General features: G+C 43.2%; 1 protein-coding gene across 1 annotated transcript in view; it reads left to right on the top strand.

Moving 5' to 3' along the window:
* The window catches only part of ATRX (ATRX chromatin remodeler), a 186739-nt gene that overhangs the window by 121532 nt on the left and 47234 nt on the right, over positions 1–17973 (top strand). Inside the window, exons 18-20 of the mRNA XM_044305242.1 lie at positions 1771–1917; positions 5226–5403; positions 16865–17002. Of these exons, the coding sequence (XP_044161177.1) occupies positions 1771–1917; positions 5226–5403; positions 16865–17002 (463 nt within the window). The remainder of the gene's footprint in view (positions 1–1770; positions 1918–5225; positions 5404–16864; positions 17003–17973) is intronic.

Genomic DNA, 17973 nt, shown 5'->3' with positions numbered 1-17973 from the left:
ACGTAAACAGGGAGGTGCTGCCAACAAACAGTGACTGTGGGAATAGACAGGTGTAGCCGCATACAGAAGGGACGATTGCTGCATTTAAAATCGCCTCAGCTCAATTATCTGGCACAAGTGGTTCATTCCCGGTAATTGCCTGTGCATTGACCCATGTTATAAGGGCCAAAAGTTTACAATGAATTTGAATTTTGATATACTGTACTGTGTTTGACATGTCGGTGCATGATCTTGTCATATTGTGACATGGGAACAGCACCAATGATGTAGATTTACCTTTTAGTGTTCGCTTTTTTTAAAGTGTGCATAAGGCGTGAGTTCTCTGCACTGCTTGCTAGTTTGCAGTCTAACACTTGGACTCCATATGCTGGCTTCAGTCCGTCTGCTCTCGGGTTTGTCCAATCTATGTATTTATTTTACTTTAGAGCCAGTGTTTTGATCTTAAGCCTTTCTGGTAATTGTTCTCCCCATGGGTATATTTACAGACACTGCTAGTCATAACAGTCAGATTAGCCCTAAAAAAAAAAATCATTCGCTCTTTAGATACGCTTACCATTTTTCAAGTGCATTCAATTAATTAACATACCACGTCAAGCCAGAAGTGTAAAATCTGGTAAATCTATTTGTAAATTGAGTTTGTCCTTAGCCATTCTCTGAGTAATATCAGTGGAATTTAAAGGGACGCTTCCATCAAAAATGATCACATACTAACAGCCTATATTTCTGTGTTGTACTTAATTTCTTTATAAAAAACAGATGTATGTTCTAAATATCATTTTTTCACTCCATGTATTCTACTTCCTATCCTTGCTCTTTAACTTCCTGCTTGGACTTTTACCATGGCAAACAAGCTCTCCTAATGGGGCTGTGCCACAAATAACACTTGTTTTCTACCCATGGGAAAAGTGTTTGATCGCTGGGGGTCAAACCGCTGGGACCGTGGCGATCACGGGAGTCTATGGGACTTCTGTGAGCACTGTACGCTGCAGTCCCATAAAGTGAATGGAACAGTAGGCAGGCATACACACGTTCACTCTATTCTCATGGGGCAGTTTGGCGGTGCTTGTGAACCCCTGTTTTCATGATCACTGGAAGTCCCAAAAGTTGAACTATCTGCGATTAAACACTTGTAATCCCCCTATAGTTACTCAATTGTATGACGCATGATGCATTAAAATAATCAATGCAGTTCTTTTCTGTTTGACATCCTTAATTAGGCCTATTAAGAGCATAAAGCTGTCGAAACTGTTATCCCAAATCTACACCTACTATTATCATTAATAACCACCTTTTATGAACGATTCCTGATTTTGGCCCCCAAAAAATGAAATGCTATTGCTAACATACTCTAGTTTGCTGTTCAAATAGTGTTGTGGTTTTTACAGGCGAAACATCCTAAATGCAAAAAAGAAAAAAAATACATTTTTTCCTGTAGTTTTAACCTCCCAGTCTGTATACACCCTCACTGTCATACACTGCACACTTGCGCTTGGTTAAGTTTCCTGATCATGTAATATCTTGGGCATCATAGTGGTTAATGTTTATTTTAAGTAGTGATGATGCACTTTGCGGATGTTGTAAATGGCTTGCATGGTAATGATGCCCTGAAATGCCAGTTTGGAGTTCAGGTTTGGTAAATAGCCTCATACGCGTTTTCTGTGCTGAAACATAGTGAAATGCTCATATGTATGCTTCCTGATCTTTCCTCTCTGCTCAAGGTTTTACCCAGATGATTGACACTAGATGAAACTTTTTTTTCTTCTTCTCCAGGTGGTATCATTTCTTCACACTGTACTTCTGAGTGACAGGATGGACTTTTCCACAGCTTTGGTGGTGTGTCCTTTAAATACAGTTTTGAATTGGACTAATGAGTTTGACAAATGGCAGTATGGCCTTGAAGATGATGAAGCTTTAGAGGTTTGTATATCAAATTGAAGGCACTGTTATTTAGATCTCACTTTTATTATTTATTATTGCATTTTACACCTTTTGGGTTTAAAAAAAAAAACATTTCAGTTTTGTTCTTCAGGCTTAAAGGGGTTATCCAAGAGTATAAAAAGCTCCCCCATATGCCCAGGCCCCTCACATTGAATATTCCTACCTGGCTCCACGCTCTGTGTTGCTCCTGGTCCCCGTACTGCCGCTGCAGCTTCTCCCCATGCGGGGATGAAAACATCTGGTGTCGGGGGGGGGAGCAGCCAATGGCAGACTGGGACGAGCCTCCCTAGCATAGCGGCGTCGGGAACCAGGTAAGTATATTCAATGTGAGGGGCCCAGGGGTAAGGGGAAACTTTTTATACTCTTGGATAACCCCTTTAAGTTTGTCAGTCTGCAGAGTTTTTTGCTTTGTTTTTCAGTATGACCGCTTGATGTGTAACCCTTATCTTTGAACTCCTGGTAGCTCATGAACACACATTTAAGCAATATTCGTATCTGTTTGGTAAGAACTTGGCTACAGTGAGTGTTCATGTGCTGTCAGGAGTTTAGAGATGAGGGCTGTACATCGAGTAGTCAGAGTAGCAACCTGACAGATTCAGTGGGAAACTGAAAGCAATGTACTGTGCAGACAGACTGAAACTTAAGCCTTTAGAACAAAAACTGTTGGAAATTTGTAATCGATCAGTTGATTTTTAGCCCAAAGTGAGTAAAATGCAATCATAAAATAATTGACCCTGAATGTGATCATAGCCTTTAAATTTAAAAATATGGGTATAATAAAAACTAAATTAGGACATATAAATCACATTCGTATAAAAATCTTTCATGGATTTGATTTTAAACAGTTTATAGTCAATATTTTAAAGGGAGTCTTTTCAGTGGTTTCAACCATGCAACACTGGTGACAGCGCTAGGTAGGGGCTGGGAAGAGCGGAACAAACATATTTTTTGGAGCTTTTATTAATGGAAGTAGTGTCTATATAAATTACTCCACCAAAGTCTGCTTCTGCAAGTGCCCAGAACGTGGAACTTCACTATGATGTACTCTTTGCTTGAGCTGCTTCACTTTCCTTCATCTCTGCTCCGAGTGGTAGCTGAATCATCTAACCAGGAGACCACTGTAGCTATCCCTCAGGGCAGGAGCTGCAATCAAGTGCAAAACAGAGAATGCAGGGACAGGAGCACTCCCTGGCAGAATATAAATGCACATTCACACTACTACCGAGTTCTTCAAAAGGTATTTTTGTCCTGCTAACCCCAGCTCCATCAGCTTTGTAAAGTCAAAGCTACCGACAGACTGTAAAATGTACAGTTCACAATATGTTCCATGGGTATGTAAAAGGTCGGTTTCCATTACCTGGCAGCAATGAGTGCTGCTTTGTTTTTCATTAGAAATTTTGAACAACATGTGACATCAATCATATACAGTTGGGTCCAAAAATATTTGGACAGTGACACAAGTTTTGGCATTTTAGCCGTTTACCAAAACATATTTCAGATACAGTTAATAATTGATATGGGCTTAAAGTGCAGACACTCAGCTTTAATTTGAGGATATTCACATCCTAATTGGAGGAAGGGTTTAGCAATTACAGCTCTTAAATATGTAGCTGCCTCTTTTTCAAGGGACCAAAGGTAATTAGACAGTTAGCTCAGATGCTTTTTAATGGGTAGCATGAGCTATTCCATCATGAATCAATCAATTAAGCAGGTAAAAGGTCTGGAGTTGATTGCAGGTGTGACAGTTGCATTTGAAAGTTGTTGCTGTAAACATGTGGTCAAAGATGCTCTCAATGGAAGTGAAACAGACCTTTTATTAGGCTGAAAAAAAGAAATCCATCAGTGAGTGTGTGGCCAAATGAACAGTTTGGTACTTTCTGGTGAAAAAATGAGCATACTGGTGAGCTCAGGAACTCATGAAAGTCTGGATGTCCATGGAAGACTACAGGGGTGAATGACCACAGAATTCTTTCCATGGTGAAGAAAAAAACCTTCACAACATACACCTAGGTGAAGAACACTCTCCAGGAAGTAGGTGTACCTGTATCGAAGTCTACCATAAAGAGATGACTTCATGAGAGAAAATAAAGAGGGCTCACCACAAGGTGCAAACCAGTAATCAGCCTCAAAAATAGAAAGGCCAGATTAGACTTTGCCCAAAAAAAAAATCATCTAAAGAAGCCAGCCCAGTTCTGGAGCAGCATTCTTTGGACAGATTAAACTAAGATCATCTGTACTAGAATGATGGGAAGAAAGTATAGAGAAGGCCTAGAACGACTCATGATTCAAAGCAAACCACATCCTCTGTAAAACATGGTGGAGGAAGTGTGATGGCATGGGGCATGCATGGCTTCCACTGGGACATTGGTGTTTATTGATGATGTGACTGAAGACAGAAGCAATAGAAAGGGATCTACTTTCTATTCAGATTCAATCAAATGCAGCAAGGGTGATTGGACAGTAACCCAGAAGTTTAAAGAGGACCTTTCATTACAATAAAAACGAAGTATGCTGACATGGAGAGCGGCGCCCAGGGATCTCTATGCACTTACTATTATCCCTGGGCGCCGCTCTGGTATCTTCAGATTTTTGGCTCAACTGGGAGGAGCCTGCTCAGCAGATATCTGGGATTCGACTGCTGGAATCCTGCCAATCATGAAAATCGGGGTGTCTCCAGTATTCGGCTATATTTGGGGGCCCCATAAAAGTCAGTGGAGCAGAGGTTGTGCAGCACAACGTCATTCACACCGGGTCATTGTGGGTGTCCCAGAAAAGGCCACCAGAGATCACACTTTTATCACCTGTCCAAGTGAAAGCCTTTTAACAGCAGCTTAAGCAAGATGACCGCTCCCATGGTAATATACAGAAAATAGAATGTAAAAGTCGGTCATAAAATATCAGATTAGAAAAAATAGAACCAGTATCTGGGTTTAATTATGAAACAAAGGCTTGGGGATTGGGACTTGTGCAAGGAATTGTGTTTTCAATAAGTTCATGGCGAGCCATGCAGGAGCTCAGATGACTCCAGTAACTCTACCTCATAGTCTAGGCCAGGCATCCTCAAACTGCGGCCCTCCAGCTGTTGTAAAACTACAACTCCCACAATGCCCTGCTGTAGGCTGATACCTGTAGGCTGTTCTGCCATGCTGGGAGTTGTAGTTTTGCAACAGCTGGAGGGCCGCAGTTTGAGGATGCCTGGTCTAGGCTTTGTGTTCTCTTCCTGGCTTACCAGAGCTTAGTGTTGCATGCATTTGGTCATGACATTAGTTGAGTGTTTTTTCTGTTAGGTTTGTGAACTAGCCACTATCAAGCGTCCACAAGAGCGGGGATTCATACTACAACGATGGCATGATAATGGAGGAGTGTTGATTATTGGATATGAGATGTATCGAAACCTCACTCAAGGAAGGAACGTGAAGAGCAAAAAGCTCAAGGAGATGTACCTGAAGACCCTTGTTGATCCTGGTAATGTTTCCTTTGTCTTAGTTTACTGAGCAATATATTGTATGTTTCCTCATAATGTTCCTTCTGCATAGAGTTATATTAAAGGGGTTATCCCATGATTAATGTAAAAAATTAATATCAGACACCATATAGCACATTAAAATCTCTAATAAAGCTAGAACCAGCCCCATGCCCTCACATGAATCCAGAGATCCATCCCTTCATCTATTGTTTCAGCTGCTTTGCTAGATTTATATCAAGCTGACCGCTCAGGGGGCATGCCCTTTTTGGAAAACCACACTCTAAATCTGCAGTGTTATCGAGTGCTAACAAATCGCTTCTGTGTTTCAACCATGTGTTTTGGCTGCCTTTGGTCCCCCACATTGGCCGAAGGCTAACTTGCCCTCTGACCAGAGCAGCGGAAACAACTGTAACTGCTCTATCTTTATTATTATTAGACACTGGAGCATCTCAAGAAAGCGCATTAAAAATTCAAGCCACTTGACCGTGGTCCCTTAGTGATCCCATAGTGAAAGCTTTGCTGCTTTTGCCATAACGCCATTGGATTTTGCAAATGCTAGACTTAGCATCTCCATATTTCTACATACATTCCAGCTTTTCCTGTGTCCTTGGATTTCTTACTTTCAGAGATATTTTTCCATGTTTAACAAAATCTTCTGCCATGCATATCGGTTGTGAGTTTTCTTTAACCACTTCAGCCCCGCTAGCTGAAACCCCCTTCATGACCAGAGCACTTTTTACACTTCGGCACTACACTCCTTTCACCGTTTATCGCTCGGTCATGCAACTTACCACCCAAATGAATTTTACCTCCTTTTCTTCTCACTAATGGAGCTTTCATTTGGTGGTATTTTATTGCTGCTGACATTTTTACTTTTTTTGTTATTAATCAAAATGTAACGATTTTTTTGCAAAAAAAATGACATTTTTCACTTTCAGCTGTAAAATTTTGCAAAAAAAACGACATCCATATATAAATTTTTCGCCCAATTTATTGTTCTACATGTCTTTGATAAAAAAAAAAATGTTTGGGCAAAAAAAAAAATGGTTTGGGTAAAAGTTATAGCGTTTACAAACTATGGTACAAAAATGTGAATTTCCGCTTTTTGAAACAGCTCTGATTTTCTGAGCACCTGTCATGATTCCTGAGGTTCTACAATGCCCAAACAGTAGAAAAACCCCACAAATGACCCAATTTCGGAAAGTAGACACCCTAAGGTATTCGCTGATGGGCATAGTGAGTTCATAGAACTTTTTATTTTTTGTCACAAGTTAGCGGAAAATGATGATTATTATTATTTTTTTCTTACAAAGTCTCATATTCCACTAACTTGCGATAAAAAATTCTAGGAACTCACCATGCCCCTCACAGAATACCTTGGGGTGTCTTCTTTCCAAAATGGGGTCACTTGTGGGGTAGTTATACTGCCCTGGCAATTTAGGGGCCCAAATGTGTGAGAAGAACTTTGCAATCAAAATGTGTAAAAAATGACCGGTGAAATCCAAAAGGTGCACTTTGGAATATGTGCCCCTTTGCCCACCTTGGCAGCAAAAAAGTGTCATACATCTGGTATCGCCGTACTCAGGAGAAGTTGGGGAATGTGTTTTGGGGTGTCATTTTACATATACCCATGCTGGGTGAGAGAAATATCTTGGCAAAAGACAACTTTTCCCATTTTTTTATACAAAGTTGGCATTTGACCAAGATATTTATCTCACCCAGCATGGGTATATGTAAAATGACACCCCAAAACACATTCCCCAACTTCTTCTGAGTACGGCGATACCAGATGTGTCACACTTTATTGCAGCCTAGATGTGCAAAGGTGCCCAAATTCCGTTTAGGAGGGCATTTTTAGACATTTGGATCCCAGACTTCTTCTCACGCTTTAGGGCCCCTAAAAAGCTAGGGCAGTATAAATACCCCACATGTGACCCCACTTTGGAAAGAAGACACCCCAAGGTATCCAATGAGGGGCCTGGCAAGTTCATAGAAATTTTTTTTTTTTCGCATAAGTTAGCGGAAATTGATTTTTTTTTTTGTTTTTTCTCACAAAGTCTCACTTTCCGCTAACTTAGGACAAAAATGTAAATCTTTCATGGACTCAATATGCCCCTCAGCAAATACCTTGGGGTGTCTTCTTTCCAAAATGGGGTCAGTTGTGGGGTGTTTGTACTGCCCTGGCATTTGAGGGTCTCCGCAATCATTACATGTATGGCCAGCATTAGGAGTTTCTGCTATTCTCCTTATATTGAGCATACAGGTAATGAGATTTTTTTTTCCGTTCAGCCTCTGGGCTGAAAGAAAAAAATGAACGGCACAGATTTCTTCATTCGCATCGATCAATGTGGATGAATAAATCATTGCCGGGATTTTTTTTTTTATATATATATATATATATATATATATATATATATATATATATATATATATATATATATATATATATATATATATATACACATACACACACAAAGTGTTTGCCAAAGCATAGGAACGCCTCCTCCTCAGCTCGTATGCCTTGGCAAACGTATCTGTCACTGCAGAGGAGAAAATCCCGTCTTGCAGCGCCGCATACACCGACTTGCGTGTAATCTGACAGCAGCGCAATGCTTCTGTCAGAATGCACATCGGTGCTGCAGCTAGTAGATCGGTTGGTCCACCTGGAAGGTAAAAAAAAAGAAAAAACCAGGCCACAACGCAATAATTTTATTAACTTTGGAACAGAACATGTAAACTTTAACTTTTTGAACTAAACATTAACGTGTTTGCTTACTGGTGTTTTTTTTTTGTTTTTTTTTTTTTTGTTTTTTTTACCTTTATAGAACAAACCTCTCCTTCCCCATGGGTCAATGTGCAAAGCGCAAATCGCCCAAAGATGTGGCGAAGTGCGTTATGCACTTTGTCCCATGTGAAAGGAGACGTTTGCAGCAGCTGTGAGTGAATGGGCCCTAATAGCCCTGTGTGCCTATCCTGGTGAGATGATCCCTATGCTAGGTGTACCTGTGTGTGGTACTTTCGGAAACACTCCCCTAAGCATAGGGCAGGGTGGTCAGGACAGTCAGGACAGAAATAGCGGGTGTCACGCCTTATTCCACTCCTGCTACAGACACAACATCTTTTTCGGGGTGACGGGTGGGTTGAGGTACCAGCAACGACATTGGGGAAATGTCGCTCGTGTAGACGGCTAACTACACTGGTGGATGGGGCCACGGAACCTCCTGGATACAGGAGGTTCTCGATGATCTCTTCCTGAAATTTGAGGAAGGATCCAGTTCTCCCAGCCTTACTGTAGAGAACAAAACTATTGTACAGAGCCAATTGAATTAAATATACAGACACCTTCTTATACCAGCGTCTGGTTCTGCGGGAAACTAAATACGGAGACAACATCTGGTCATTGAAGTCCACCCCTCCCATGTGAAGGTTATAGTCGTGGACTGAGAGGGGCTTTTCAATGACACGGGTTGCTCGCTCAATTAGTATTGTCGTGTCTGCGTGAATGGAGGAGAGCATGTAAACGTCACGCTTGTCTCTCCATTTCACCGCGAGCAGTTCTTCGTTACACAGTGCGGCCCTCTGCCCCCTTGCAAGACGGGTGGTAACGAGCCGTTGGGGGAAGCCCGCGCGACTAGTTCGCGCGGTACCACAGGCACCAATCCGTTCTAGAAACAAATGCCTAAAGAGGGCCACACTTGTGTAGAAATTGTCCACATAAAGATGGTACCCCTTGCCGAATAAGGGTGACACCAAGTCCCAGACTATCTTCCCACTGCTCCCCAGGTAGTCAGGGCAACCGACCGGCTCCAGGGGCTGATCTTTTCCCTCATAAACACGAAATTTGTTTGTATAGCCTGTGGCCCTTTCACAGAGCTTATACAATTTGACCCCATACCGGGCACGCTTGCTTGGGATGTATTGTTTGAAGCCAAGGCGCCCGGTAAAATGTATCAGGGACTCGTCTATGCAGATGTTTTGCTCTGGGGTATACATATCTGCAAATTTCAGGTTGAAATGGTCTATGAGGGGCCGAATTTTGTGGAGCCGGTCAAATGCAGGGTGGCCTCTGGGACGGGAGGTGCTGTTATCACTAAAGTGCAGGAAACGCAGGATGGTCTCAAATCGTGTCCTGGACATAGCAGCAGAGAACATGGGCATGTGATGAATTGGGTTCGTGGACCAATATGACCGCAATTCATGCTTTTTTGTCAGCCCCATGTTGAGGAGGAGGCCCAGAAAAGTTTTAATTTCGGAAACTTGGACTGGTTTCCACCGGAAAGGCTGGGCATAAAAGCTTCCCGGGTTAGCGGTTATAAATTGTGTGGCATACCGGTTTGTCTCTGCCACAACTAAGTCTAAGAGCTCCGCAGTCAAGAACAGCTCAAAAAATCCCAGGGCCGAACCGATCTGAGCTGTCTCAACCCGAACTCCAGACTGGGCGGTGAAAGGGGGAACTACAGGTGCGGCTGAAGTTGGGGACTGCCAATCAGGGTTTGCCAGCACCTCTGGGATTCTAGGGGCTCTACGGGCACGTCTTTGCGGTGGCTGCGACGGGGTCACTACTGCACGTGCCACCGTACCAGCTTCAACTGCCCTTCTGGTGCTCGCTACTTCACCATGTTCTACGGCAGTGCTGGTACTAGGTCCAGGAAGGGCTGGGCTGCTGGTGTATGCCTCACCACGTAATCCGACAGCACCAGCCCCACTCTGCTGCTCTTGAAGCGGATCCTGCGCAACCTGCGGTCTAGCGACACGGGGCCGGGTACGCCTGCTGCTATCAGGGACCTCAGCCTCCTCGTCCGAACTTTGGTTCAGAGAGCCACTGCTTTCTACAGGTTCGTATTCTGACCCGCTGGATTCATCAGATGAGGGTTCCCACTCCTCATCCGACTGGGTCAGAAGCCTGTAGGCCTCTTCAGAGGAATACCCCCTGTTAGACATGTGGGCAACTAAATTTAGGGGTATTCCCTGAGACTACCCAAGAAAAAAAAAGCAAGCCTGTCTTACAAATGGGAGGCTAGCGAAGTACCGGAGGCTGCTGCGGTTGATAAAAAATATCAAAACTGATTTTATTTTTTTTTGTCACTGCGGTGGGGCGGGCGTAGGGCGAACGCACGTGTGGGCGACCGATCAGGTCTGATCGGGCAAACACTGCGTTTTGGATGGAGGGAGAACTAAAGTGACACTAGTACTATTATAGATCTGACCGTGATCAGTTTTGATCACTTCCAGATACTATAAAAGTACAAATGCTGATTAGCGATACGCTAATCAGCGAATAACGGACTGCGGTGCGGTGGGCTGGGCGCTAACCGATCCCTAAACTACCTAACCAAGGGGCCTAAACTATACTGAAACCTAACGGTCAATACCAGTGGGAAAAAAAAGTGACAGTTTGCACTGATCACTTTTTTCCTTTCACTAGTGATTGACAGGGGTGATCAAAGGGTTAATTGGGGTGATCTGGGGGCTAAGTGTGGTGTAGTGGGTACTCACAGTGATGTGTGCTCCTCTGCTGGAACCAACCGACCAAAAGAAGGAGCAGAGGAGCACAGCAGCCATATAACCCCATCATATTTACTAATATGATGGGTTAAATGGCTGCTGATTGGATTTTTAAAAAATCAGCAACCTGCCAGCCAATGATCGTGGCCGGCAGGCTGCTGACGAAATACTCTGCTGCGAAATGCCGGCCCGCGATGCGCATGCGCGGGCCGGCTGTGACGTAATCTCGCGTCTCGCGAAATGCGTCCAGGAGGAAAAAATCAACCACCTCCCGGACGCATCGGTGCGTTAGGCGGTCGGGAGGTGGTTAAGGTGGTGTCATGATTAAAGCCTCGTGAACACGTCCGTGAAACACCAGCCTGGATTTCTCCTGAGTGCAGGAGTGCACGGCGTTATTGGTTCTATGACGCCGTGTGCTTCCTGCTGCCGCTGCAGTACAGTAATACACTTATCCACCGATCTCCAGAAAGGGAGTTTTGTTCACCCGTGCTGGTGATTGCGCCCTGCCGCTTCATTCATTCCATATAGGACTGCTGGGAACAGCTGAGCACTGTGCTATCTCCAGAAGTCCCATTGAGAATAAATGAAGCAACCTGGTGCATGCTCTGTCTGATGCACCATCCACGTGGAGGAGGAGGATCTCCCTGAAGTGAATCAGAACTTCAGGCACTTTGCATGACCTGGGCTGTGCTTCTGCCTCCATTCACAGTTCCAGTACAGTAGGCTGATTGGTAGGGGTGTCGGACCCTCACTATTCTGATATGACCAATCTTTAGGTTTAGTCATCAATATCAGGATCCTGGAAAATCTGTTTAATACTCAATCAGTATTGTAGAGGATTGCTCAAATAACATAATCCAGACCATCATTTCTTTCTTGCTTAGTGTCATTCTCGTTACCGTTGATCTGCAGTTAAAGTGGGTTATCCAATAGTAGAAATACCCCCTACAATGCCCGGGCCCCTCTAATAAGATGATACTCACCCTGTCCCCACCTCCCTACATGGCCGCCACTGCATCTCCCCGGTCACACAGATCACAATAATTGTCGATGGGGAGAGCAGCCAATAGCGCTAGCCTCCCTAGCACGAGTAAGTATAGTGTATAGCAGGGGTCCGGGCATTGTTGGATTTCTGCTATTGGATAACCCTTTTAAGTAGACTCAAACTCTAAAGTTGTTGCAAAACTATAAATCCCAGCATGCACGAACAGCTGCAGGCTACACACTATAGTTACCATTAGTTTTTAGTAATTGTAGTTATAAGCTTTCGAGATTTATTATAATTTTTTTTAATTAGTTCTTTGAAAGTGATTATTTGACCTGGGCTAGAACTTCTATGCGCAGTGTGTTTTATCCCGTTTTCTTCTGGGCCCCGACGTTGCACAGCGTAGTACCATAAAGCAGACAGCGCGCGGTTATCGTCCAGTAGTTCTGGCAGCACTAGACAGGGCTGACTTGCAGCTGTGCTGTTGTTTGGATCTAATATGGCTGTGAGTCAGAGCTGGCAGTGAACCGGACTGCCAGTAAAATGCAGCTATGGCTCACTGCTGCGACTTTAAATAGGAAAACATTCACTGCTGGGAACCATTTTAATTTAAAAAGGAAAAGAAAGGGGTGTGCCTGAATTGTTTGCATCCAACGCATTGTACATTTACATGTCTTTGTCATAAAGTAGTTACCGTAACTCCAAACTCTGCGAGCTTAAACTTCTGCATGTCACTTTATAAAATAATCTTTAGTGTTTGTATAGTTTTGAGCTGTTATCTGGTTTGGGTGCCTACTTCTTGCTCCTCAACTATAGCACTTAAGTTCTACGGGAGTCATTTTTTTTAAACCCCTATAGCTGGGGGTGGATCTGCTGAAGTTCTGTAGAGGTGTAGAAAATGATGAGTGACACTGGCCCGCCAGCCCGTCCACGCCGCACCCACTTTTTTAGACCTGGCGTGAGCGGGGAAAAGTCAGACTGATGTGCAAATAACCTTTGTGCCACAGTCTGTGCCAGCAATACACCTATTATATTCATATTTCTGGATAATAAATGACCCCTGTGTTCACATACCGTGTCTACACTGTTTGCTACACATCAGAGTGTCGTGATTTCCTGTGCAGGTTGCTGTACTGTCTACTGACCTGCACGACGACTTCATCAGTATTTGCACTGAATTGGTTTTCCCATGTTTGTTTTTATCTTAATTCTTTTATGCTAGAACAACAATATACCATACCACTCTATTATATGTAAAAAAATAAAATAAAAAGTTGACCTTTCCCATCACCCACCCTATCTGCACTGAAATGAGGAAGAAGCGGTTTTCCTAGAGACAGTAATTGGACACGAGACAAGTGAGAAGCTCGGTTGGCAGACTCCATTTCTAACAATGAACAACAACTTTATTATTGCCTAGGCTCCTGTATTAATTTTTAATTATGGTAGCTTTCATAGAAATTTCATAAAATATTTGACACCCCAACAAAGATTAAAGGCTGTGGAAACATTTTGTGAGGTTTTTTTTATTTATTTTTTAACTTCTTTAACTTGAGGGCTTGTGTAACTGCCTGTCCCCAGTCTTTTCTCTCTCAAATAGTTTTTTCTAGCAGGTTTCTAACCAAATCATTTTACAGACCGTCCGTCCGTCCCTCGGTAGAGCAATCCCATCCTTGTCTGCGATACGGACTAGAATAGGACATTTTCTGTTTTATTATTTTGCGGGGCCATGAAACAGACCTGTGGATGTGGACAGCATATGGCGTGCTGCCTGTATCTTTTGCGGCCCCACTGAAATCCGACCTGCAAAAAATGTGTCTGATGCATTCAAACCATATTTGTTTGCAATTTGTCCACAATGTGTGGACTTGCCACCCATTAGTGGTTCTCTCATCTGGAAACCAGAAACCGCTAAATACAACCTGACTGACTTCCACTGTGTGAACCTGGCCACCATTTTCTTCAGTTCTCCAGGCTTGTGTTTTTCTTTTTCTTCTTCTTTTTAGTCTGCCCTTGCACATGGAGATGATCTCGTTCAGTACACTTTCGGTAACAGTTTGGTTATAGTACATGTTGGCATAGGAAATCTGCTGCTCAAGCAGGAAAAATAAACTGTTCTGTTGAGTAGTGTGCGTGGGGCTGAGTCCCAGGTCTAGTCTTCAGTCATTTGATGCCTTGTTTGAACGCCAGCCATGGTCACTGAGCAAAGCAGAAGTGCGGCCGTCATATGCTTTGTATTTATTTTTCTTCTGGAGTCCTGTAAATCGTGTAATCTGCCTTTTTTTAAGCAGGCGGTTTTCTCTTCTCCACTCATTTTCTAGGAAGTGAGTTATCTGTAAGGTGCATGTCATGGGCTAATAGTGATTAAAACTTGTCAGAGCTTTGTGGTGCACCTTGTCACAACCATGCGGTCCTCATTACCCTGGAAAGCTTTGTGCACGTGCTAATTGACTTAAACATCTCTTAGCTGGTTTGTGTTAGCAGAATTTAATTCACCTCTTCTCGGGGTAAGAAAATAACCTGAAGCTTGATTGCACTTGCCTTTGATTTCTAGTTTAATAACTGCTGCGTTATTTTTGCTCACTTTGGTCTAACATAAGCCTGAAGGCTTTGTCTTTTATGCTTCCACCGAGGTTATGCTTCAGAAATCCATACTTCCTATTATCAGTGGTCACTCTGCATAGTCCAAAGTATCTTTCTTTTTACTACTTTGCACATCATAAAACAGGCAAATGTTTCCCTTCTCCGGAACACTTGCTGGTTTGGTCCTGTGTGAAAGGTATAAAGAACACAGCTTGATCCTTCTTAATGACGGGGACACAGTAGTGGGAGACTTACAGATAGCCCAGAGTGTGGATGTATGTGGTTATTGATCTGGTTTTGAAGCCAGAAAACTCAGAGCTACTAAAGCCTCATGTCATACTCGCAGGGGTCCAGGAAGCAAATTTTCAGTTTGATGGTGGTGGTCCACTACCGTAATGTTAAAGGGACACCTCCATTAGAAAGGATATAGATAGATATAGATATAGATATATATTTATACATACATACATACATACATACATAGCCATGAAATGCAGTGCAATCTGAAGGCAGCATGTTATTGAGCAGGTGGAATTGAGCAGATTGATTTTTGGCAGTTTTATGGAAGTCGATTCATTCATAAACTACGATTTTAATGCTGTCTCCGTACAGCATTAAAATGTTTTGTCTCGGTTTCACCTGAAGTCACGCAAAACATTGGAAAATTAATTCTGTATTCATTTCTGCATCTTTAAAAACATTTAAAATTATGAATCTGAAGTCAGGCTGGTACCACTGTTCTAAACCCGACTTTGGATTCCTAATTTTAAATGTTTTTAAAGATGCAGAAATGAATACAAAATGAATTCACCAAAGTATCGTGCGACTTAGGGTGAAACTAAGTTTGTTTCCATAGAGCCAATACATTTCAATGCAGCATTTAATCTTCTGGATAGAGCATTCGTTTAAAGAGGTTTTCCGAGACTTTTACACCCAAGATCCCTGTTGATCAGCTCTTTGAGAAGGCACTCGCAGTAGCGCCGCATCCCTTTAGCCAATTTGCCTTGGCCATTTGACGTCACATTCATTGGTCACATGGCCTAGGCGCAGCTCAGCCCCTTTGAAGTGATTGGGGTGAGCTGTGATACCAGACACAACCGCTATACAATGTACGGCACTGTTCTTGGTGAATTGAGAGAAGGCAGCAGTGCTGCTCCGAACAGCGATACCTTCTCAAACAGCTGATCGGTGCGGGTCCTGGGTGTAAAAGTCTTGGAAAACCCCTTTACACTAATGCTTTTTCTGAACTTAACAAGGATGTCCAGTTTCAAGAGGAAACCAGACAAACCCCAGGATCTGCCTGATCCGGTTTGCCTGCCGGGGCGCCATAAACCAGGCTGCAGCAGTGGCCACATTTGTGCACCCCATGAGACAAGTGATTGGCTGTAGCTGTCACATGTCAGCATTACGTCACTGCTGTAGCCAGGTATATAGAGCGTGAGCAGGAGAAATGGAGTGGCAACGCTGTGTGGGGTTTAACTATGCCTTAGACATGGATAGAGGGAAGGTTGCTGGAGGAGGAGAGGAGGCTCATGGGCCTACTACTACTGTATTCAAAATGACTGGAAAATAGAAGGGAAGGACTTTATTCTTTCCTGAAAACACTGTAATTTATCATTGCGCAAAAACTTTTGTGCAACTGGTATTTTTCCTCCATCCTCGACACTTTCCTGAAAAGGGGACGTGGGGAGGGTGCAGGGCCAGCGGGCACATTACATTTATCTTTTTACACCAGATTTCTGGTATACTAGAAGACTGAAATCTACGCCACGGTGTCCCTATTGGTAGATTTACTTCTATGTATTTGAGACTATCATAAGAAGTAATTACAGGAAGCCAGCAAGGGGCAGTGTCCTATACAAGTAACAAAACCTTAGACTTCACCGTCAAAGATTCAGTGGTATTTATTTAATTACTTGTATAGCGCTGATGTATTCCGCATCGCCTTACAGACGTCATCACTACCTGCTGCCCCCTGTGGAGCTCACAGTCTGAATACCCTATCAGTATGTCTTTGGATTGTGGGAAGAAACTGGAGATCCCACAGGAACCCCACACAAACACGAGGAGGACATACAAACTCCATGCAGATGTTGTCCTTGGTTACAATTGAACCTAGAATCCCAGTGCTGCTAACCACCAGTGCCAACCACTGAGCCACCATGTTGCCCCTGTGTGAGGAACGAAATAAATCAACATGTTTCTTGCCACCGTGTATATAGTGCAGGGCTGGCCAACCTCCGGACCTGTCTATTCTGCACCAGTTTATTTGTGTCTATGGTTATGTATGTGCTTATACAGTATTGATATGCAGTAAGAAATATAGGTAGTCATAGGATATACTTTGCTTGCTGTCTGTAAATAATGATTTTCTCTATTTTATCCAGGCCCAGACTTCGTGATATGTGATGAAGGCCATATTCTTAAGAACGAAGCATCTGCTGTTTCTAAGGCTATGAATTCCATAAGGACAAAAAGAAGGATAATCTTGACTGGAACCCCGCTTCAGAACAATTTGGTGGAATGTAAGTAATGTGTTTCAGGTCTTTTTTTTTTTTTTTTTTTTTTTTTATATAGACACATGACCCTGTACACCCATTTTGTACCACTCCAAAGCATCTAAAATACAAATGGAACTAATCTACCATTTTAGGTTTACAGCTCCTTCTCACACCCACTGGTTAGGGCCCACTTACACAGGCCAAAGATCTTTAAAATTATTGGGGGGTAGTATTCATACAAACACTTTTTCTAACAATTGCCCCAAGTAAAGTTGCCGCCAGTCATCGAACGAACGACCGTCCAACTAAATGCTTGTTAATCAGCGTTTTGTGTTCGTGCAAAACCTTAAAGGGACACTGACAGGCCCAATAAGCATAATTATCTATATATATGCATGCACAAGTCTTCTATTGTGTATTAAAAACATATAAGTCTAACTCCTGTCCACCTTATGAACACTGCAAACTGATGTTTTATAACCTGATGTAATCGCTCTTCTTTCTGCCCAAGGGGCGGTGTTTCAGCTTCACTTCTGCCCAGCCAGCGTCGCCCCAACTGCCGGTTTGAAGTGCCGCCCAGCTCATCAATATTCACTTCGCTGGGCGGCTTCTGCTGTTCCCAACGTTCCGAGATCCCATAGCTTTCTACTGGGCATGCGCGGGATCTCGGAAGGTCGGGGACAGCAGAAGCCGCCCAGCGAAGTGAATATTGATGAGCTGGGCGGCGCTTCAAAACGGCGGTTGGGGCGCGGCTGGCTGGGCAGAAGTGAAGCTGAAATGCCGCCCCTTGGGCAGAAAGAAGAGCGATTACATCAGTTATAAAACATCAGTTTGCAGTGTTCATAAGGTGGACAGGGGGTATACTTATGTTTTTAATACACAATAGAAGACCTGTGCATGCATATATATAGATAATTATGCTTATTGGGCCTGTCGGTGTCCCTTTAAATAGTTTGCAGTACATTGCCTTGTGTAAACGGGGATGTGCTTCTGGC

Source organism: Bufo gargarizans, chromosome 9 (assembly GCF_014858855.1).
Source record: "Bufo gargarizans isolate SCDJY-AF-19 chromosome 9, ASM1485885v1, whole genome shotgun sequence".
NCBI classification, from domain to species: domain Eukaryota; kingdom Metazoa; phylum Chordata; class Amphibia; order Anura; family Bufonidae; genus Bufo; species Bufo gargarizans.
This window is presented reverse-complemented; position numbering and strand designations above follow the sequence as displayed.